This window comes from Excalfactoria chinensis, chromosome 4 (assembly GCF_039878825.1).
Source record: "Excalfactoria chinensis isolate bCotChi1 chromosome 4, bCotChi1.hap2, whole genome shotgun sequence".
Taxonomy (NCBI): Eukaryota; Metazoa; Chordata; class Aves; order Galliformes; family Phasianidae; genus Excalfactoria; species Excalfactoria chinensis.
The window spans coordinates 83,058,082-83,082,756 of record NC_092828.1 but is presented as its reverse complement, the minus strand read 5'-3'; the positions used below and the strand labels follow the sequence as shown (position 1 = coordinate 83,082,756).

Sequence of the window (24,675 nt, the reverse complement as noted above, 5' to 3'; positions counted from 1 at the left end):
TCTATGAGAGCAAGGTGATGGTGGTTTACTCAACTCTTCAAACTGAAGCAACCTGGAAAATATCATTTTTAACAGACATTCCTGGAGGAAGGAAGGAGAAGAGGGGGAAGATGGCTGTTTATCAGCATTATTTTGTTCAGCATGGTAGAAATGTTGGGTTATCAGCACTATTTGCTATGGTTAAAACAACCACAGGCTACGCTCCGAGAGGGGGAGGAGAATCAAAGTTCATTATCTCCATTTTTTGCTGCTGTTGTAATATTGGTCAGACATATTTCTGACCAGGAAATGTTTTCATTGGTGAAATAGGAAAGAAAGAGAGGGCACGTCCACTTCTTTATTTTCCAACAGACCATGAAAAAAAAAAAAAAAATAAAATAATAAGAGTGATTAAACCAACAATCTTTCTTTAATAAATTAATAGCAGCATCACAAAACCCTGATGTGAATGACCCAAAGGAAGTTGGGTAAGAGACAGTGTTTAATCATTCCCAAAAATGTTATCAGCCCCTGGCAGGCAGATAACGCAGGCTATAAGGCAGTCCCCTTGTCTGGTTATCTAGAGAAGGAACATCCATCAGAACGGGTCCAGCAACACTCGACATATTTACAGTCCCAGTGCTGAATTATTTTAAAAACATTTATAAAAACTCTGTAAACTCTCAGTTCAGTTCTTGTTATTTACATCCAAATAGAGCGGGTGCCCTTTTCGCCCATACAACAGAACTGGCAGAGGTAAGACGTGAAGGCTCTTATGCAAAGAGAACACCTTGGTGCGGTTCGAGCTGGAGGATGCTGTGGCCAATGAGCTATTCACACATGTGCTAGAAGCTACTGAAATTCAACTTATTGCTAAATGCTTTCCAAGTCTAATTGTCTTACATATACATATATATGTATATATATATTTATATGTGTGTGTACACGCACATATATACACATAGACACACACGTGGCTGTAAAAGATGAGCTATGAATTCACCCAAGGAAAAAAGAAATAGAATTTTGAAAGCAATGTCATCTTTCTGATTTTTCAGTACCTCTTGAGGTATCCAAATCTGACACAGAACAAAGGGCAGTCATTGAAGGCACAAGTCTGTGTCTCTGGACGGTGCTTTTCCTACAGGTTACAGACCTTTTTGGACAGGCAGGTGCAGTCCCAAGCATTCAACCAGCACCAGCAGACCAGCACACACACCATGCTTCTTGCTTGGATACCTCACCTGCCTGCATGAAAGTACTATGGAGGAGAGAATGAAGGACAAGAGAGGGTCACCAGCTTCACTGATTCAAGCTAGAAGCAAACCAGCAGCAGATGCAGTCTGCTTCAGCCAGGTTGTTGCTGTGCACATCAAAACAACAGCACTACACTGCACCAGTACAGAATGTTGTGTTCCTCCTTCACTTGGGCTCTGGGGGGATGACCACAGCAAGCTTAGAATGCAAACAGTTCGCATCAGTAAAATGCAACTTATCCATGCCTCGTGTAAGCTTCTTGTTCTGAGGAATTCCATGGGCAGAGGCTCCTAGCAGTGCTAAATACATCCCCATTAGATGGATGACTGCAGCGCTTGTGTTTTAGTTAATGAAGACGTGAAAACATTATGGGTTAGATCTGGCATCACACAGCACCCTGCACATGGCAAACTGCACAAGTGGCATCGCCCAGAGGCACTGTGCCAGAAGGACGTGGTGGTGCCATTCCGGGTTTGTCTACACAGGAGCACAGAGGGAAATTGATAGTTCCAACTGCTCATGGTGTTAATTAAAAGCAGATTACTTCAATTGCATTAAAACACCCAATGTGGATGTTTTCATTCAGATATAAGTGGCTTTAACATGATACAGGATAATTTACTTTAGGAGTGAAATTGAGTAAATCAAACTGAACAGATAATCCAGATTAATCTGCCATATAGACATGTTCCAAGTCATAATTCCTTGTCTGTTTCCTTTCTGACCCTGGTCACAATTTGTTATTGAACCTGTAGCAAACTGTTCCAGTCACACACCCTGTCCAGCTCTGCACACCCCTCCCAAGACTGGGGGAAAAAAGGAATCCTCATTTATGCCTCTCTCCTGAACATCCCATGGGGTGAGGAGCATCCCACACCCCACAGCCTCCTCCCAACCTATGCCATGAGCACAGCACATTTTGCTCTACACCCAAAGCACTGTTTAACCCCCACTGCTGCACATCCCCATCTTTGGAAAAATAAAAGCAAATGCAAAAGAAGCTAAAGGCTAAAGAGGCGAGGGGATGGAGAAGGTGAGCTCACATAAAGCCAGAGCACTCCTCTCCAGGTCAACCACTGACCTGATCATCCAAGCAGTCCCCTGAAGGCAGTGCCACCCATTCTGAGTATTGCTTCCCCCATCCTGGAGCAGATGGGTGTCTACAAGAACAGGGGAGGGCGTTTTAAAGTGGTTAAAGCAGGTAACAAGTTGGCTCTCTTTCTCATGCTTCTCCTTCACGTTTGCAAGAGATCCCAACACCAAACCAGAAATGCATTCCCAACCGAGGATCAAACTGGTGAATGGAGAGGAAGCAGCAGGATGGTCCCTAGAAGTGAAGTGCTGCCCCAGGATGCAAGCGAGCCACAACTCTTACCACAACACATCTGGCCAGTTGCCTACAGCTCTCATGCTGTCTCTGCCAGCTTTCCGTACACTCTTTACACGGCACAAATAGGGGGTGAGGATTTAAAGTATATATTTACTGTCAACTTGAAAAAGAAAGTTATAGTGACCAAGTCTAATAGCATGTATTTGATATATAACTATTAACGTGCCATTCTGGACTCCAGCAAATGCCACCTGAGATAAATATTCAGCATTTTTGTTCATGCACTGGAAGAAGAATTCAAACATTTTGTCCATGACATATGCAAAGTAACTAGATCTGATCTAGTATTAACAGTAAATATAGAACCTTAAACTTCACTGCAGTATATTAATATATATGATTTTAAGTACTGGACTGGAAAGACAAATCTCTCTGTTTTTTTTTTCTTTTTCCTTAAAAAAAATCTTTGTTCAGAATGCAGTATTTACATCGTCCATTGACCAACGCTTACATTTTTTATACAATATATTTTGGCCACAGATAGCCGAAGGCTGTACGAGCCACCTTTACACACAGCTCACTCTTTCGCTCACAACATTACAGCTGTTTATGGAGAGCTCTGAAGTCCCTGGTTGCATTTCAAGGCCCTCTTCAGCCTCATCTAGTTCCATGCTGTTGAGTTCATTGCCATTTCGGTAACTAGTTAAAGTCAGATCTTTCCCGTATAAAGCTGTTGAAGCAACATTCAGACACTGATTCTGTCGCAGTGCTGATTTTTTGCTGGTCTTGTATTGGCAGCGGATATAACTGGAGAAAGCCCTGCGGTAGGTCTTATTGAAGAGTGTGTATACGAGGGGATTAACCCCTGAGCAAACATACCCCACCCAAACAAACACATCCAGGAGTTCGCTCAAGAGGTCTTTATCGCAGGCTTCCTTGCAAAGGACGGACATGACGTTAGTGATGAAAAATGGGCACCACATGATGAGAAACAAAAAGAAGACGATGCCCAGGACCTTGGAGGCTCTCCGCTCATTGTTGATGGACTGCATCGTTCCTTTCCGAAAAAGCACTGCCTCCTTACTTACAGGAGAGTTCAAATGCGACGCCCCTTCGTGATTGTGAAGCATCGAAATGTGCTCTGTGTTGTTTTCTTTCTTGAGGCAGTTCACGCTGCTCCTCCTCTGCTTGGGCACCTCTCCGCACATGAACACCGTGGCCTGTCTCTGCAGCACCTGGACGGTCAGGCAATATGTGATCACCATGATGATGAGAGGGATGAAGAACGCCATGAAAGACCCAATGAGGACAAAGTTCTCATCGTTGAGGACGCAGGTCCCATTGATGAACACTCTGGAGTCATCCTGCAAACCAATGACTGGAATGGGCATAGATATCCCTAGAAGAACAAGAACAAAAAAGAGATGGTTATGAGGACAGACAGGACTCCAAAGAGGGAGCACAGAAGGTGGGTATCCTGCATGCACTGAGCTCACTGCCTAAGGCTACCCGAAAGAGAAGTTATTACTTCCACATGGAAGGTAAAGCCTCATGTAACAACACTCAGTGCAGCTCCAAGGCATGAGCACCCTTCACTGGGTGCAATTACAACTTCGCTGTGCTTCACTGCAACACAGCAAAACCAACACAACTGCTTCATCAAGCACTTTTTCTAGTCTGAAGTGTGACCTGTTGGTATAGAAAAGACAGTCGTTCCATCACTGTGTCACAGCCGGCCGCCACTCTGGGGCCTTTTGAAATCACAGACACAGAGTAGATATTGGTGAATACTGCAAAAGAAAAGCATCAAAATGCAAAAGAATGAGGAACTGGGAGCACATTTGTTTAAGATGTTAAAATCATCCAGGAAGATGGCCACTTTTACCATGGCAATGTGGACATCTGGGAGAAAAGCTCCTAGTTTTCTCGGGTCCTTATGAAGTGCAAGCAAAGTGATCCCCGCATGCCCTGCCTGGTCAGGCATTCATCCACAAACAGCATGAAACTGATAAGTACCACAATCAATCCTATTCCAATTCCTACTGAAGGCACAGCTGGTTTGTCCTGGATTTCAGGACATCAGGCAATCCTAGAACAGCAGCAGTCCTGCCCAAAAGGTCTCTACATACAGCTATGTCTCTGCTGCTGAGCTCTTTGGTACATGGGATCTCAGTCCCACACCAAAAAAGATGTAAAGCCGTCCAAGGAAATCTATCTACACATAGCCAGAAGCAACAACAACATGTTTTGGAATCTCTTTACCTAAGTACATGTCAGAAGAGATGTGGTGGGCCAGGTCTAGCTCATAGCTCACTCAGCCTTGCCTCGTGTCTTTGGCAATCACCAGCTGTGATGGCCATGGTACAAAATGGAGCAGCACTCGGTGTCACAGCTTAGAAAATTCCACAGCCAAGGTTGTAAGACAGACTTTCTTTTTTAAAAGTAAGCTTTGAGAGATCTGCCTCCTGCAAATTCCTGATCCCATTTGTACCTTTATAATGTGTAGTGCCAATCAGTTCCGCTATTGCTTGTCGTGTGAGCAAACGATGGCAGGCTCATTTTATACTTGCTGCCAATAATTTCCTTTCATTCCCACAGTTTCTCTTCTGTGAGAAATGGTGAAAATCACTCTCTGCTCACCTTTTCCACCTCCTCAGTGATTTTATAGATCTATATCATCTCTACTTTCTAACATCTCTCTTTTAGAAGCAAAGAATGCTTTCCTCTATCCTCATGCCATACTCATTTTATGCCTTTGATTATCTTTCTCCATTTCTTTACAATTTCCTCTCTGTACTTTCAAAGGAGCAGCAGAATGGCTCTTGTTGCCCCATCGCTTCTCCCACAGCTCCTGCCTGGTTGTGGGCTCTCCTTCTGCACACATATCTGTAGGGCTGGCCATGCTCTTCCTTCTCCCCAGCAATAACTGATGTTGAGGTCACTATTGTGCCTGGATGGCTTTTTCTGGATAGCTGTGAACAGCACATGTCTTAGAGCTATTCCTCTGGGAGTCTGAATTTCTAAAGAGAGAGAGTAACATGCTGAAGATATTAACCAAGGCATTTTTCCCATTCCTGCTAAGTGTTTTCCAAGATTCTGAAGAATACATCTGCAATCTGTCATTACCATATAATTACCATTTGCCAGTAAGCCAGTGAAGGAATTTCTTCTGGAAAAGTAATGCATATAAATGCCTCCTGTGATTATAGCATGCACTCCTTTAACCCAAGTGATAATTCCACTAACATTTATCAGCTTACCCTTAGCAAGGCACTTGCTTCCTCTCTAATAAATCTTTTAGCTTGCCTGTACCAAGTCTGTGACTGAAACAACCTTCAGCCAATCACAACACTGACTCTTTATTGTTAAATGCCTCTTTCTGATGCTTTGGCTCCATCGAATACCAGACATCCCAAAAAAGGTGAGAGGTGGACCAAGCAGCCTTTGCACAAAGAAATCTGATTTAAATCAATGGCATTGTGCTGGGATTGTATTTACATGGGTAGCTTTATACTTCAGAGTCTTGTAAAACACATATCCCTTGAAACAAACCACAGAAAGGAATACAGGCTTATTCATGAAACATTCATCATGGAATTTAGCATTATTGCTTTCATCAGAGGAAATTAGATGAGATTTCAGGATATCCTCATGGTCACACGCATAAAGTACATTCAGGAAGAATAATCAAGCTCTGGAGTATGATGAGTATATACAGGTCAGGAGTGCTGATATCAGGCATTCTAAATCTCTGCGTGAGCGTGAGAATCCCCAGCACTGACCATAGGGAACAAGGAGGTAGCAACTGTGATGGGAAAATGCTGGCTACCTCCTTCATAACAAAGTGGGATTTAAAACTGAGAAAGCACAGAAAAGGGGAAGCACCACGTCTTTGCTTGTTCCTTGCTCCTATCCAGGAAAATCCCATTACTAAACAGCAGGAGGAGGAAAGATGCCCTCCAAGGAGCCTGCCAACTTGTATTCATTCAGCTGCCAGCTATCTTACAGCACTGCTGACGAACAGGCAGCATTCATCTCATCTCAAACACCTCACACTTCTCCTTTGCAGCTCGTTGTGTTACAGCAGGTAGATGTTTTAATCATAGCTTCATAAAGTGAACTCTTTAATACGAGTCTTACCACTGATACACCCCACATTCTATCCCTGGGGGGAGGGGGAGACTGAGTCTACTGGGCAATGGAAGTAACTCTACATCCCCAGCAGAAAGAAGTGAAGGGCTGTGAGTCTCAGATACCCCAGAGAGGCTTCCTTCTGTGGGGGGATTCCTACAACATCATAGCAGCCACAATCCCAAATGCACCAATCCCTCCTTGCAGCCACATCTCACAGCCTGACCTTGGTTTTAATAGCTTACCCTGATCACTGTGTGCTGCGTATACCAGTAAGGATCCCTGTGGCATCTGAACGAGGGTAAGCAAGAATGCCTGCCTTATTTCAATCCAGCTGTTGGAACGAGCACGGAGAAGGCATTCAACTTCTCTTGATCCAAATGGCCCACAATACTAATGCTGTGGTTGCCACCGTTCACAGTTTAAGAACCGAGATCATCAGCTCAGAGGGCAGCCAAACCTCTCTCCACCAGCACAGGCACTGAACCGACCACTGCTCAGCTCTGAGCCCCAGTGCAGAACATTCCCCAAACCTCATCCTTGCACCAAGCTGGCACACTGCTCATCATCCTTATAGCTGTTCTACCATCACTGCTTCTTGTCATCAGCAGAGCTGTTGTCAAACCAGCAGAGCAGCTCATCAAACAGGGCCAGGACAACACTGCGGACACAGAGTAACAGATGCTCTTCACAGATACCCAATTAATAAAACAAAACCCAAATGATTACAAATATGGCTTCGTAAAACATTTCCCAGCTTGCTCCAGAAAAAGACAGGTAAAAAATCCAAATGTACAGTCACAAAATGTAGGAGTAAATGAAAAACAATACCGTGTTTGTGTTTAACATCATGTTTTCTTCCATGAAAGCCTATGAGACTGACAGAGATTACTGGAAAGGTGGAGTTGTTCATGTTTGTTTTTTTTCCACTAAGAAAGGAAATCTCATTCTGTTTCACAACATTCTTGTACAAGAAGAGATTTGATTTCCTTCAGGGACAACAACCTCAATAAAGGAAACATGAGCCTGCATGCATGTTTACTCTGTCTTTCCGCACGTGGGATTCTCAGCTTTGAACACAAGTGGGGTCATGTTTTGCTGCTCGTACCTGGGGTGCTGGGAGCCCTTCTGGTGTCAGCATGGATCCAAAGTATTCTATGACTGATGGAGAGGGCTCTGGGCCTCACCACTGGTCACATTTGTACATGATGAAAAGATATCACAGAATATCACAGAATGACCTGGGCTGAAAAGGACCACAGTGACCATCCAGTTCCAACCCCCTGCTATGTGCAGGGTTGCCAGCCACCAGACCAGGCTGCCCAGAGCCACATCCAGCCTGGCCTTGAATGCCTGCAGGGATGGGGCATCCACAGCCTCCTTGGGCAACCTGTTCCAGTGCGTCACCACCCTCTGGGTGAAAAACTTCCTCCTAATATCTAACCTAAACCTCCCCTCTCTCAGTTTAAAACCATTCCCCCTTGTCCTATCACTATCAGGCCATGAAAACAGCCCTCCTGTTTATATGTTCCCTTCAAGCACTGGAAGGCCACAGTGAGCTCTCTCCAGAGCCTTCTCTTCTCCAAGCTAAACAAACCCAGTTCCCTCTCTCATAGGAGAGGTGCTCCAACCCTCTGATCATCTCAGTGGCCTCCTCTGGACCCACCCCAAGAGCTCCACGTCCTTCCTGTACTGGAGGCCCCAGACCTGGATGCAGCACTGCAGATGAAACAGAGAGAAAGAGGTGTGTGCCAGGCACACAGCCTACGGCTGCCACAACAGCTGTCTGTGCTGCAAAGGCAATAACACTGCTGTCCATGCTAAATCCTGCATGTTTAAGCCCATTTCTTTGCCCTCATACTTATTAGCATGTTGACCTGAATGTCAGCAGCTGCTGTAACTGTGCATTAGTATTAAAGAACTGACTCTCCAAAAACACTCAGAAAAAAAAAAAAAACAACAAAACACTAAAATAATTCTGTTCGGTTTCTTAACAGAAGGGCCTTGCAAAAATGCCTGTACGTTTCTCTAGTAATAACTGACAGTGAGCAGCACAAACCCCAGCAGACAGCAGCCTCTTGACTTGCATTAAGAAAGAAAAGGCACTGGTTCTCAGGAAGCGAGCACTTCAGCAGCAAATTGAAGGATGTCATCTTCTGATGCATTCAAAAACATACAAATTCCATATTCCCCACATGTCAGCAGACTAATTGCAGTGCATTTCATGTGCTAATGCAGTAACAATGCACCTTCAGGGATGGATTAGGTCTGGTTTTATTGAAGTGTTCTAACAGAACAACGGTGGCAGCCCTGTGTTGGTTTAAAGGCAAAGATAAAAGAGGGCAGAACTTTGAAGGATCTCCCTGCCTGCAAAGAGCACAACTGCAAACAGAGGAATGCAATTACTGCCTGTGCCTGAGCAAGCTGCTGACCTTTACTTAAACCTTGTGAGAGCGCTGAACAACCCAAGCCCAGAAGGAAAACTAGCAAATGCTAGCAGAAGACAAAAGAAATAAATGATTTTCCCACCTGCCCCTCTATTTTGCTAAATTACTTCTCTTGCTTTGCTAAGAATCACACAGCAGTGACTGACCTCACGCCCAGGAGCAGCAACCTCAAGTAGGACACAGCAGTATTTCCCTTTCCCTCAGGAATGGACCTGCTGGGACGGTCAATCCATCTTCTGCACTAAACACAGACTGTCATCACCTGCTGCTCTCCATGGTAAAATATTTCGCTGGCGTTTGATGACAAAATCAAACTAATTTCAGCACCCACGACAGAAATGCCAAGGCAGTTCCCTTGCTACAAACTCAGCTTTGCAACTGCTATGGTCTCCATCACCCCCATAACTCCTGCCGATGTGCCAGAGAGATCGATGCTCCTTTGGGAATCAAGCTACAGCAGCTCAGGCAGAAGAATGGCTTCAGACAAAACAACCTTGTAGGCAGTTTAAACAGATGGGAAACGAAGGCAGAAGAAGCCTTAGTGCCGTATTCTAAGCCATAAAGCAAGGGGATGACCAAGAAATAGGCTACAAATAGAACCAGCCTGCTTGGTAGGAAAGGTCTCAGCAAAATCCTAGGAGTGCATCAGACCCTCCATTGGTTGCCTCCCCCATTAGTGTTGTTTTGATCAGCTCTTCCATGAAACGTGTCCAAAGCTTTGTTTGCTAACCAGGGCCTTAAGTCTTCAAACAATCACATGGGCGTGCGATCCCAACCCCAAGAACAGCTGGATGAATTGCTCCTAACAGCCTCATCCATCATTTCCATGCAATATATGTCCTTAGCCTGTAAGAAAAATACAACTCCTATAAATACCAGCAATACTACTCTAAGAATGTCCCATCAGTGAGACAGGGAGAGGCTCAGCTGAGAGATGAGGGCCCTGTAAGGACACCCTTAGGATGACATGCATGAAGGAGGCTGCACAGCCTGCGTCTTTGATGGCATTTTAATGCTTTTTCCTGTATCATGAGGTGTGCATGTAAAGCCTGACTGCCTCATCACTCCTGCTGAATGCTGCATGGAGATCTCCTCTTTAATCTAACAGGAATGGCTCAAGGTCACCCATCCCTGGGGCAGGGCAAGGGAGTCTGGTACATGTTTTAGCGTAAACCTTTCCACCTGCAACAGTACAAAGCCTGAAGCCAGGAAACATCCCAACTCTGCCAGCAAGCTCACCACCATAATTTATTTTCACTTCCAATTGTGTGGCCATTTCCCCTGCCTACATTTCTATTTGCAGCTTCTGCAGAGCACTGTCACAAAAGCCCTGTTCACAAGGCACTCAGCCCCACACTCCATAGCACCCACTTTTCTCCAGCCAGACACAGAACGTCGCTTTGGTTCCGCTTGCTCAGACACAAGGGCAGCTGACTGTGACGCACTTTAGATGCAGAACAAAGAGGACACTGGAACAGATCCATTTGCAAAGCAATTGCCAACAGACGGGAGGACCTCTCGTGTTCCTCTGCTTAAAAACCCAGCCATGAGTTTCAGCTAGTGCAACCTGCCAAATTCACAGCTCAATGATCAAAGAACCTCTATCATATATTTTGCTGCCAGCATTAACATTTCAGGAAAATGGAATGCAGAACTCCTATATTCAGAGAGATGTCACGCTTTTCCTTCTGATTTTAGATTCTGATCAAGGAAGAGAATTTGGGATTCTTTACTTGGGATATATTTAAAAGCTCGTTTGGTCCAACAGAAGCAAGATTTGGGAAATACAAACTGACTGGCCTGCACATTGTTCTACTTTGGATTTGTTACTTGATTTTGTGCAGTGACGCACAGGTTATTTTGTGATACTGAAGGGGGTTGAATTTGCTCAACCCATTTCATCCTCTGAGAATGCCTTGTGTTTTCATCAGGCATTAACAAGTGACAGGTGTGGGGTGGAACTGGAGGATAACAAACCTGAGGTGGGTTCTTCTCTTTCATTTCATGTTCAGTTGATTCCTTTGTCCGTCACAGTTCTGTAATGGTTTATGAAGTAAAAACAGTCATGCTAAATAAGCTAGAGATGTACCAAGAGTGCTTTTCTTTCCCTGTTAATGCAACCTCATAGAGAAAGCAAGAGTAGATGGATAAATGCTATCACATGTACTGGGGAGGGCAGAAAACCAACAGCATTTCGGTACCCCGCTGCTCCACACCATGAACAGAATCAGTGACTCTGCCTTCATCTCCAAAAAACAGGCACGCAAGGAAAGACTCCCATGGGTCAGCTGTGTCTACAGCAAAAGGGATGAGCAAAACATCACCAAAATCCAGACAGGACAGACATCCTCTGAGAGACTGCTTACAGCTTCTTCCTAAAGGCCTTTGGATGCTGGGGCTTAAATGCAGCACCCACTGTCTCACTGATGGCTTGAAAAGCCACGTGTCTGCAAAAGAAAAGTGCCCTTCCAGCTCCCTTCCAAGTTCTTTTCACATCCTATTGTGAATGCAGGCTGCTCAACATCACACAAAACACCTGGGTAGGCAGGAGGCATTCCAACTCTACAACAGAACAAAGTCACCTTATCTGTCCTGGTTCAGTACTTTTGCCCTCAAAGAACAGTAGAGCCTGCAGTGCTACTGATTTCCATCGTCCTGAGCTATCCCTACCCAGTAACTCCAGGAAGAAACAGCCTTACAACAGCTTTTCATCTATTTGCTCAGGCCCCAGAGCTGTGTGCCAGTCTGCTTACTCAGTGAACTACACGCGAAGTGCTCTTCATCTGATTTCATTTGGACCCACCATCCAAATCACAGCTCAGCCTTCAAAGTGCTCGTGCAGGCGTCCACGTTCAGCAGCAAGCTTATCCAAGGATACATCTGCAGCACACAGGCAAAAATGTGCAAGTTTGCTCCAGCAGTGGGAGCAGAAGGGTTCCATCCCTGTGCTTTTGCAATGTGCTGCTTGATGCTGCTGACAGATGAACAGGGCTCCGCTGGCTGCCGGCTGCTCTCTTGGAGTCCCAGTGCAAAATGTTGCATGGGCTCAGAGCTGGCTCTGCCTGAGGGTCCTGCAGGGGAGGCTGTCTGCATGCAAATGCTCATGCACTGAATTCAGCACCTTTCCTTCCTATCCCAGAATGAATTGATTAAATCCAATGCAATTTCACTGCAGGTTACATTACACAGAGTAACCACCACAGCAGGCCTGTGTTTCTAACATGTTCCTGTTATACTCATGAAGAGAGAAGGTGTATTTCCTCTCTTTTATTTTGCTTGTTTCCACCAGCACTTTCCTTGACAAGCTCCTTCAGAAGCAGACCGACCCTGCAGCACCCAGACATCAAGGATCACACTACAGCTGCAAAGCAAAAACCAGGAGAAGTTCAAGCACCCAAAGCATTATTTTCCTCAAAATGCCACTCAGGCAATGACAACTGCTTTGCAAAAGAAAAGGTAAACATTAAATACTTGTCAGGCTGCTTTTTATTCAAGCAAAAAGAAAGGGCAATGCAACAGAAGGAAGAGGTCATCCAACCTTTCTCACCTTGCCCCAAGCGTCTCTTTCATAGACCAAATGGCAAGAATTCTACCCCGAATGTTTTTCTTCACATAGTAAAAAATACTACCATCATCTTGCTATCATTTTTCCTTTTCTTATCTATTTTACTGCAGCTTTATTGACCACTTTTTTATATCAAGGTAACACAAAATTGTCATCTTTTATGCCTGCTCCTCATTCGCTATGACTTCCAACTCTCTAGCTCGGACTCAGCAACAATCTGGCTGTGGTGGAATGTAATACAGGCTATAAAGCCTGCACCGGAGGCAATAAATACCTGGCAGTTACCTGCCTTCAGATCCACGCTGCCTTACTTAAACTGCAAGAAGTTTAACTGCAGCAATAGCAGCATAGACCTCATTTGTGTTGGCCGAGTGTTACGTTGTTCAGACTCTTTGCTAATGCTATTTCCTGCTTTGTTTACACTGCAGTGTTACAGTTCCGTTTATCTGCGTTACCCTTGTTATTGGCATATTGATATGCACACAGCAGCAATGCTTCAGCATGGGAAGTGCTGGGATTCTGGAAAACCATCACTTACTTTTGGCACCGTCCAACCACAATGAAAGATTTCTATTTCCCAGTCATCATTTGTTATAGTCAGTCATGCAGGCCAGGTAAATTAATTTGAGTATCCCCTTAAAAAAATCCTAAATGAAAATCGGAGGAAGACTGTTATTCATTAAGACACAGTTAAGATCGTGAGCCGCATTGCTTACCTATGGATATGGTCCAAACTGCAGCAATTTTCATAATAGCCTTGGTGCGGGAATTGAAGCGGCTGTGCTCAATGGGATTGCGTATTGCTACATACCGATCAAGAGAGATGGCACAGAGATGCATTATAGATGCAGTTGAAAAGAGCACATCTAGGGAAATCCATATAGGGCACAACTGTTTAGGCAAAGGCCAAGCATAATCTGAAACATAGAGAGAAAAGAAATGAAAGGAAAAAAAGAAAAGGAAATAATTCGGGAAGCTAGGCCATCATTTCTGAGAGCTTTTGGGTATTTTCACTCTACGGTACCAGAAAGGGGCACGTGCATGAGAAGCAGACAAGGAAACCTCTCTGGGGGTATCCCCCCAGCTCTGGGTGCTCCACAAACCCAGCTCCATACAGCTGTTTTCCAAGGCTCATTCTGGCAGCAATTAAACACGCAGAGACATTAATTTGGCAATGCCTCAAGGTGACCGTTCCCACTACTGTCCTCTTTTGTACCTTTCCCCAAAGCTTTTATATACATTCCATTTAATTATCATTGGTTTATCACAGTTTTTCAGTGGATTACATAGAGTGATATAAGGGTGATATGAGCTTTGATCAGATCGATTCTACTCCTTAGTTTCTGTCTTCCCAGGAGACAGACAGCCAACAGCTCTCCTACTGACAGTCCAACCACCAGCCAACGTTCACTACTCCTCTTAAGCATTCTCCCCAGCTGGTTTCCCTTAAAAACAAAGCAATACTTGCCGCCTCACACAGCAGCTGGGATTGAGTGGCTGAAGCTTAAAAAGTGCTCTGGGGGTAGAACGGAGCAGTACTGTTTGGAGGAACAAGCAGAGCAATAGAGAGGACTGGCAGCCACGTCCAGCAGCAGCTGGCGCACAGCTGATTTGGGAGCCTGCATTTGTGAATCAGTTTACGCAGGGCTGAAGCATGGCTTGAGAGTAAAAGTGACCCAGAGAGATCCTCAGGAGGCAACAGTATTTCAATTAAAGCTCAGAGAAAATTGATTTTTGGATGATACTCCCATGTTCTAATGCCTAGAATGGATTGTGTAAGATCAATGGTGCGTCCTTGCCAAGCATTGGGCTTCTAGCACACATAGCAAAATAAATCAACAGCATCCACTGCAGCTGGAAACATGAGAGATTTCATGATAGTTGCATAATGAGGTATTCTTGTATCTTCATTTAGAACACAGATATCTAAAGCAATCTTGAAGTCTACCCCAAGGACCAGTGACGTCACTCTACAGAACCAATGTTACAGTAAGAAAGCTGCTGCTCCAAGTTACCAACCCCAAATGGAAAGAGGGAAATATTAGGTTCAGAATGCATATTTTGAAACAGATGACTTGGACAAAGAAAGACCCATATTACCTTACATGCAAAAACACACAATGGACAGAACCAGAGGAAATGAATTAGAGTTGTCCTGACGGAGCCCATGAACTTTTCCCAAGGAGCAGAGCAGAACAGCTTGAACACGTGAGCTCATTTAGTACTGGGAAATCCACAGAACTGCTGAGTAACTCACAGAACCCACAGCTCAGGCCTGGGGAGATCCTCCTGCTCTTCCAGCAAATCTGCACCATGCCTGCTAGAGGGACTGATGTTGGATGGATATGAAAGCAGCAAGCATTTAAGAGATCCTAACCAAAGGAAACCAAGTGCTGCGCAGCTGGAGCCTCTCCACTTTGAAAAGCACCTCTGCTCTAAAGATCCATTGAGCTTGGTTAAATTATGACTTCATGGAGCTATGATCGAATTCCAAGCCTCTTGCAATGAGCTTAGGGCAAAATTGCCATTAACCTGCAATTTTCAGAACTTTAGGTAAGCTCATGCCTGATTTGCTGTTTTGTCAGTGACGTCCTTTGAATTCCAGTTGTGCTCCCTGTCAGCAGCAGGAGGCTCTTGGGGCTGATGCTGCTGTAGCACTTCAGTGAATGCCGGAGGGAAGAGCAAGCCTCATCTCCTGCAGGTGGTAAAGGTGCTCTCGTACAGCCCTGGGATTTTGCTACCAGCTCAGTCTAAAATCCATTCAGTCCCCCATGCTGTTTTTACATCTGAGTTGAAGAAAAGCACTGGGGAATGTGCTGTGATGGATGGAGTTGTCCTGGAGAACACACATGGAGAAACCGTGGCTGTGCAGCACTCTCTGCCCAGAGGGATGCTGATGGCGTGGCTGGGTCTCCCCTCCAGGCAGGCAGCCAGAACACCTCAAGTGTCCCCAGAAGGCTGCAGGCTGCCCTGTGTGTGGGAGCATTGTCACAGCAGTGGGCATCTTCTGATTCCTGACATTTACCAGACCTGGGAGAGGTTTCTACAGCAACCACAGCATCTACATTTCTACAGCATCGCTGGATGATGAATAGCCTCTGTTTGGAGAAGGAGCAGAGCTAGCTCAACACTTCCCAGAGCTGATTCCCACTGGAGCTACTTCTGCTATTGCTGCAGACTGGGCAACAGCACTATACCCAAAGAATTTACAGGAGCAAAAGCAGCCGTAAGTGTTCGTACTCATGGGGACAGCTGAGGTGCTCTGCTGTCAGCCCTGGCACAGCACAAACCACCACCTGCCCCAGAGCTGAGCCCTTTCTCACACACAGCTGCAAACAAGATGAGAGCAATGGTGCCCGGAGTCAGCACCCAAGTAAGCTGTCAGGATCTGTATAAAGACAAAGGTGATCCGACAGCCCTCCTAATGGCTGACCCTTCCAGCCTGCAGCACCCCAAGGCACTCTGTTGTGCTTCTGGCTGAAAAGACAGTTAAACAAGGAGATGTTTTACCTTCCCAAGAAGTTTCTTAAAATGATCTGCGATAATAAAATGTCACTCTGGAAATGTGTAGTATGGCAGCTTGTTATGGATGACTACACCTTGACGTGAAGGGCAGAACATAATACGCTATCTCAGAACGCAGTTACTTCCATGCAAGCACGGTGTGTGTGTTTGAACAACACCTACACAGCACATGAAGCCAGGGGAAAAAAAAAGTTGATGCTATTTCTGTTGAAATAAATGTACAAAACATAGAGAATGAGAGAATGTACCCCAGGACTGAGTCAAGATGCAAACAAAGATTGAAAAAAATAGCAATGTTACACATTTAAAACAACCTTATCCTCAGAAAGACTCTATCTGCAGAAGGTAACGTTTCTCTAATTAGTTCTATCTTCTCTCATTTTGTAGATAAACGATGTAAATTACCACATATTTAGAACTGCAGAGGACTGAGTGCAATGAATTCTTGGACCACAGCTCTTCTAAGCTTTAGTAAATGCATCTCCAATTGAAAACATGCATCTCAGTCTAAATTTGCATCCGGAAAGAATGAAACAGTGCTAAGCGCCTGGATAGCAACACCCAAATTCTTTGGATGAGTTTTGTGCTTTGAATTAATCTATGCCATTGAAATCAGCCTAACATTAAACACATTGGCTGGTAAAGCTGATGGAAGGAAATGAGGTGAATCCAGCAGGCCTGAACAAAAGGAGATATTTCTTCACCCACTGCATGAACAAAGTGCAGACTTTTTTGCCTCCAGACATTTTATGGATGCTGGAAGTTTCCACTGGACAAATCTGTAGAGAAAAGAGCATAGAAGACTACTGCAGTAACATCACTTCTTCATCAGAGGTTCTGATTGGGGTAAAAAAAACAATGTGTGGAATCCTATAATCCTATCCTATGTGTCCTATCTTCAGCTTCCAGTGCTGAAAAGCATCTCATGGAACCCAAGCAGTCAAGGTTCCTCATCTCATGGGAAACATGGGTCAAAAGGCTCATACTGAACCAGGAGTCACGGTAACAACCCATGGTGTGGGTTTTTTATTTACCTCCCACACTTCAATGAGCTGAAAAAGCAAACTGCAGTTCTTGTGTGTCTCCGAACAGCTGAGATGGCACTAAATGTTGGCAGCAAAGTAAGGGAAATCAAAACCATTTTGGCAAAGTTGGAGACCATCTCTGTCTGCAGCTAATTTGCTGTCAGATGAGAGCTCCCTTAATTTTTTTGTGTGCTTTCCACCAAGAAAGATGGCAGCAATTAAATCTAATCGCTTTTGTCAGAGGTTTTATATATGTGGGTTAAAAGTGTTGTATAACATCGTTGCCGTGGTCATTTTGCTCTTTGCTGCACAAGAGTCAAAATTAGAGCCACTGCGGCAGGAGGGGACTGAACAAAACACAGCACATGAGAGCAACATTAAATACGTACAGTGGTAAAACAAGATTACTCCAGGCTGTAGGAGAAGAGCTGAACCAGAAAAAAAGCATTTGAACCTGTGGTTGAAATGGTTGTGGGGTTGCAGAATAGACCAATAGACCAAAGCTGATACAAACCCACTCCTCCTCCTCCCCAAAGGCTTTGATACAATCTCATGAGCTCTCCACAGCTCTTTGTGCTCAGCTGGAGTTGATACCATTTGGCGAACCCATATGCATAAACATACCTCACACTACAAATGGTCTTGCCCACTCTATTTACATCTAGAAAAGTTGTTACTGTTTGTACATATTGACTGCTTTATAGCACAATCTGCCCCAGGATACCTCCAGGGAATACGCGGTGCAATGCTCAGGGCAGAGCCGGTATGATGCTGGGTGACAAAACACCTGCTTACACCACGATAAAGCAAAGAGTTATGTAAAATTCATCACTGTCACTTCAAAAATCATTCATGGCAAACACAGCGAGCTGCAGCAGTCATTTCTTTTCCAGCCATAAAGAGGAGTTTGGAAAAGGCTTCAGAAGAAATTTATGGTGTTAAGCCAGTGCTCTGTAAGTGTTGTGACAGATAAAAAGGGGGAGATATCCTTCAAAATCACAGAAAAAAGAATAAGGCTCCTGATTACATTTTATATAAAGAAGCATATACGTATAATGCATGTATAGGTTTATATGCATTATATACATATACATACACGCATATAATGCGTACAACAGAGAAAAACACCAAACCAAGAGGTGCAGAATAAGAAGAACTAAAGATGCTTACCAGTTCAGATGCAGCCTCTCTTAATGTTGTTTCTTGGCTTCATCAAAACTTAAAAATCACAGAATTATTTCTTGCATTGGGGTCCTGGCATGTACTGTCCCATTTTAACTACTGGTAGCCTCAAACTAAGTGAACTAAAAATGGAAGGAGGTCATTATTGAACTAGACTCAATCCCAGCACCAAGCACCATTCCCAGCTGTTAAAATGGCAACAAAACATGAGCTTTCTATAGCGTGTTCACCGAGGCTACCTCAATGTATCTGAGAGCAGCAGCCCAGAAGGCATGGCCAAAAGATGACACTTTCTGGTAGATTCTGCATCTTTTCAAGATTTTCTTCCCCGTTGCAGGAAAACACACAATTGTTGTCTGTGCAAAAAACCAACCTTTCCCTATGGCCAAGTGATGGCACTGAGTGATGTGGTACAGTGGGCATGGTGGTGGGTGATGGGTTGATGGTTGGGCTTGATGACCCTAGTGGTCTCTTTCAACCTTAATGATTCTACGCTAATGGTTGTTTTATCCCATTGCCACCACTAACCTGTTGCTATTGAAGCACTTTATGCAAGCAGACTTTCCTGTATTCACTACAAAGCTTCATGGAAGCCACAGGCTTTACAAAAATAGAAAGTAATTACATAGGGTTTTAACATTACTGCGCTGCACTATTCTCAAGGGACTAAAGAATTTAGATGATTTTAGTCTTCTCCCTTATCTAGTAAGTGAACTATTTCTTAGCCCAAAATAGCATATCAGCAAGTGTAAAGCCACGTGTCTTCTTTTTGCTAATTTATTTCCCTCAAATTTACGTAGAGAAATGATTCAGAGACGTTCGTATCATCTTGAGAGTCACACGACCAGTTGTGCTGAAAACCTCCACGTGCCTAAGAAGTACAGAACGTCCTGCTGAACCCTTTCAGTCCTCAGAGATTACCGCCATGTCCACAGAACAGACCACACTCATGCAACCCAGATTCCTGGCTGCAGGAATAGCTGATCCGAAAGGCAGCAGTGCCAATGCTTCTGATTTCATCACCGACAGAGTGGAATTGAATGTTTCTCTGACATATTGAACTCTTGGATGTTGGGTTACATCAGAGCTTAAGCTTTTAGTTTGTGTTTTTCTGGAGAAAGCTATTTAAATCCCTTAACAAACACGGATTTGAACACAGCCAAACACGAGGACATAGTGTCCACACAAAGAAACTCCAGATGCAGCCACAGATACTCCAAGCAGGCTGTATTTTTGAACACAGTGAGCCCTCAAGTGTCCCAATAGATGCTCAGCAGAGGATGGGCTCTCGGGTAATACGATCACCAAGGGGGTGGAAGGTAAAAGAAACGACCAAGAAAGAGGAGAGTGACACAACATCTGTGACCACCGCTTGAACATCTGCACCTAGAAGATTTTGCTATGGTGCCACGCTACACAAAGGATTTACCCGTGTCTGTGCCACAGCCCACATCCAATTCACAGAATCATTTAGGTTGTAAAAGACCACTAAGACCACCAAGTCCAACACCAACCTTCCCCACCATGCCCACTACCCACGTTCATCAGTGACACATCTCCGCTGTTCTTGAACACCTCCAGGGCCAGTGATTCCATCTGTGCCTCTCTTTCTGAAAAGAAATGCTTCCCCCAAAATAAGTTAGACTTATAGACTGTCCCACTCTAGGAGCCTGGACTAGCCCTGGTGCTATTTTTATTTATCCAGATAAGGTGTTTTCAGGTATTTTCTCCGTCTGCCATACCTTGCTTTATGGTCAGTATTTTCCCCCATAACCTCAATGCTGAGTTACTCATAAAGAAGAAAAGAAATACATCTCAAGAAACAGAGCATAACATGAGGCCAAAAAGAGATCTGCAATTTCAAAAGCAGCCATTGACTTTGCCTCCTGTTTGCTTACAGGATGGGAACAGGACACAGCCTCCACTTTGGCCTTTGCTCAGTGTGGTGACATGCTAACAGCACTCCAATTCCAATGCAATGTTCAGCACGCGCTTAAGTGCCTTGATGGATTTAGGAACATCAAAGCTGTTCAGTGAATCAGCTCTGCTTCTTACTGTGCAGCACACCTTCCTCAACTGCAAGACAGCTATTAGGGACAGTGGGTTAATTATCTGGCTGAGCTGTTTGCCAGTGTGAGTCACATTCTTCTTGCCTGATGAGGTTAAAAGCCAGCACGAGCAGTCCTTGCTAAAGTGTGCTCAGTAAAACTGAAAAAGGCAAGAAATCACTTCAAGCAAAAGAGATAAGCTATATTTTGGTCATGCTCACAGATGTCTTATTACCAATTCCAAAATATCTCAGGAGGGCTTACAAAATGCATTCCCTTTTTAACTTCCTCCAAGCCCATTGCCATGTCTGATTCTTCACAATTATGCAGGTAGAAATGTCAGTGCAGGGAGTGCTCTAAAGAAGCAACTGCAAAATACAATTTCCAGGGTTTTCCAGGAAGCCCAAAAATTCTGCTCCAAATCCACAAGTGCCACCTGCTGTCCTCCTACCACTGAATGCCTTTTTGACTACCACACTCTGGTGGCTTCTGAACAAGAACAGATATACCTTTCACAATGGGAGAATTAACAGCTTGGAGTTCACACCTTTAGAACTTCATCTGTGGGAACCTGAATGGTGACAGAACATCTTTGATGGTTTTCACACTGAAATAATTTGCTAGCCCAATGTTTTTCACACTACCCACTTATTCCAGCCCCAGAACCATCACCATGGCAGAGCAGAGGAGCAGTTCAACTTGGACACCGCTTGTTGTTAGCTGCCCATGGAGGATGCTCAAGCTCTGTAACCACAGGAGGGAATGAAGGCACATTCCCTGGCAGGGCAGGCTTAAGTAGCTCAAAGAAACTATGCATACAGACGTGGAGCTGTATAACCCTCATACCTCAGTGACACCAGCAATTTGGTGCTTCCTCATTTTGTGAGAACACAGGAACACTGGAGGCTCTTTTTACAGGCCTGGAAAATCATTTTCCACAGCATGACTGGGTCTGGAAGCAATATTAGCAATGTGGAAAGCACATTTCTCTGTCAGCAGCACAGCAGCTTTCCTAGACAGCCCAGACACCTGCAGGACATGGACACGCAAGAGGAGATTCCCTGGTGTGATCTGCTCCACTCCTGTAACCACAAGAAAATACCAACTTTAAAGGCTCTCATCTAATCAAGCCTCCCTGCATTGAGCTACAGACAGGCAGAACCACGCTCTGTGAATGTCTCTACATTAAATCTCAGAGAGAAGACAGCTTGCAGACTGTTGGTATGTTGCAATGTTTTCTCCTTTCTCATATTCACAAGCCTGCAGGCTGACTCTCCCCTCAGCCCAGGAGCAGGCTATTGGCAATGGGTTGAACTTCAGCCCATCCTGTAGGATTTCTGACACAGCATGAACTGGAATCAGCCCTTCAGTCCAAGCAACCACCCAGCCATTGGGTGTGACAGCTCAACTCGTAATACCGCACAATGAGATGCTAAAGATTAGTATTATTGTAAATAATTTGATTAAAGCTGCCCACTACTTACAGCTTCTGCCACAAAAGACTTGAAGCTTAGATTTAAGCTTAGGTGCTTTCATACTAAAGTGTTTATATCATACAGAATGACAGACTTGTCAGTCTGCTGCATGAGGACCCCAAAGAGTCAAGCCAACACAGAGACTCAGAAACACATGCATGTATGTAGAGCAGCACCTGTAGAGCAGATGGCATCTCTCAGCCAAGAAGAAAACAAATGGGCAGCGATATTATATATATGTTTACATGTATATGGGATATAAGGAAAAAAAGTTGCTTACATTAAGTGTGGTGAGGCATTGGCACAGACTGCCTGGAGAGGTGGAGGTGCCCCATCCCTGAAGACACCCAAGGTCAGGACGGATGGGCTCTGAGCACTGATGGAGTTGTGGGTGCCCCTGCTCAGTGCAGGGAGTTGGACCAGATGGCCTTGAAGGGTCCCTTCCAACTCAAATGATTCCATGATTCTATAATCAACTACTCCTGACTTTATGTCCACCCCCACAAGACACAACGTAGGTACATTGTTTGCAATCCTGAGAAGGATTAAAGACAGCAGTACTGCAGGACGTGAGCCTGTTTCACATAACAGTATCTCACCATGTTAGAGCATATTCCACGCAGGCAATACTGGAGAGAAGGTGAATCTTAACATATGACTACCATTTGAGTACAGCTGTACTCCTTTCTTTTTGAGATATGCAGAAATTGTAAGGCCCATTATAAGTTCTATTAACATGAAGTTTAATTTAATATGGGTAAATGAGGTGTGGGTGTAATGATGTATTAGAAACAATGCTATTAGCCAGAAATTTATAGTAGTCTCATGAGGTAGAAAAGGAAACTAAAGAAATGATATTTAGTTAAGTTCTATTATTGGGTGTTTGTTAGTTTGTTAATATAGACTTGTTTTTGCTTTGTAATCAAGCGCAACATTATTCTATTATCATGGTTATACTGTTATTACAATGTACTTGTGGTTGATTACGAATCAAAGCCGGTCATAACTATGATAATAAAACAACGCGTTAACATAATAATCTAGCAAAATGTAATAAATGAAGTGTTGCCATAGATTCAGCAGATATACGAGAGTAATATGGGTACCCTGGTAGAATAGTTACTCCCAAGATATTTAACACAGTGTGGGCTTGAGGAACACCTGAAAAAGAATCTATATGGAAAGAAGATAAAGTAAGGTGGAATGGGTATATTTAAAAAGCTTCATTTTGGGAAGATGTTTTTCCCATGTTTGTGCTTTTCAACATCAACTTGCCACATTATGTGCAACAAATAACCCTCTTCTGCTGTTGTGCGTCTTGCATGGAGACAGCTATTTAGATCTTAACAGCAAAGCATACTCACAACCTTCATCTTCTGCTGTGCTGATAAGCATTCATTTCGACAAGGGATAAACAAAAGGTTAACTTTTCTGAAGGCGAATTCAGGATTTTACACAACAAACTCAAAATTTACACAGCGGAAAGAGAAGTAGTCACCTTTCAGAACAAACACGAGGACACAGCTCTGCTGCCTCTTAAAACCAGTCATCAATATTCATAGGTGTCAGATATGCATTTACAGTCTTCCGCATCCCAGTGGGTGCCAAATAGGGATGGTAAAAGCCTGTCATACAATTTCCATATCTCAGCAACACCAAGACTTTTTCCTACAGCTGTTGCGTTTGATTGTGGATGGAAGTAGACTTCGATAAAAACAAACAAAACACCTAAAACTTACTTAAAATAAACACATCACAAAACATTATGCATCAGGAGGTGGAAATGGATTGGTTAGGGTAACAACTGGTCTATTGTGATATCTCCAACGCAGTCAAAAAAGGGAGTCTGCAGCCAGCATGTCAACAGGAACAGAAATCAAACCACCCAAGAAACAATAATCATCAGAATCCAACCAACAGCCTTGTCTTGCCCACAAAATACTGCACGTTTTACATGAGTAGAGAGTGATTAGAGCCATTCCCCCTTGTTTTAACTCAAAAGTGGGAGATGAAGGTTAGATTTTGGGGAACTCTTTCACAGAGAGGTGGTGAGGTCCTGCACTGCTGCCCAGAGCTGTGGGTGCCCCATCTCTGGAGGTGCCCGAGGGCATGGACTGGTGAGGAGCAGCCAGCCATGGGGTGTGGAACTGGGTGGAAGAAGTGGACTGTATGCTTGAAAGTAATACATGAATCCAAAGTGTTGATATAGCACGTACTGGTAATCACAGCCTAGGCTCTGTGACAAGTTCATGCACAAATTCCCCTCATCTCATTAGCATCTTTAATGACAATTCTGGTAGAAAAGAGAGAGAGGATTACATTGTGTTTCTCTTGTGAGTTGTCCATTCAGAAAAGGATTGTATTGCGTCAATAAGGCTGTGTGCAAATTAGTGCAAGGCAGAGAAATTGGCATGTGGCCCTTCTTCCATCAATGTAATTTCCATTTAATTACTGCGCAAGCAGATGAATCACATCACAGCCTCTTTCCCAGCATGTGCTGATAAAACAAGAAGTGGGAACTTAATGGTACTGTCACCACTATGTCTCAGGGATGTGAACTGCCCTACAAGGGTATTTATGCATATTTTAATGAATATTAGGGAACTGTAGAGTCAAAATTTCAAGGGATATGCCACATGAATTAGAGAGAGACTTTAAAGCCATCACTTGCTCTGGAAAATTTAATGATATCGATTCAGCAGTCAGATGCA

The 24,675-nt window shown here is 44.1% G+C and overlaps 1 protein-coding gene across 7 annotated transcripts in view; it reads right to left on the bottom strand.

Annotated features, from left to right (window-relative positions):
- Nucleotides 1-307: 307 nt before the first annotated feature.
- HTR2C (5-hydroxytryptamine receptor 2C) overlaps nucleotides 308-24,675 on the bottom strand; it is a 193,334-nt gene continuing 168,966 nt past the window's right edge. For 4 of the 7 annotated variants that reach the window (XM_072335731.1, XM_072335732.1, XM_072335734.1 and 1 more), the window contains 2 exons: nucleotides 13,426-13,626; nucleotides 314-3,965 (listed from right to left, as the gene is read on the bottom strand). In XM_072335731.1, the coding sequence (XP_072191832.1) occupies nucleotides 3,133-3,965; nucleotides 13,426-13,626 (1,034 nt within the window). In that variant the 3' untranslated portion in view covers nucleotides 314-3,132. Of the gene's footprint in view, nucleotides 3,966-13,425; nucleotides 13,627-24,675 lie in introns of all 7 variants that reach the window. The other 3 variants (XM_072335735.1, XM_072335736.1, XM_072335729.1) reach the window with 2 other exon arrangements.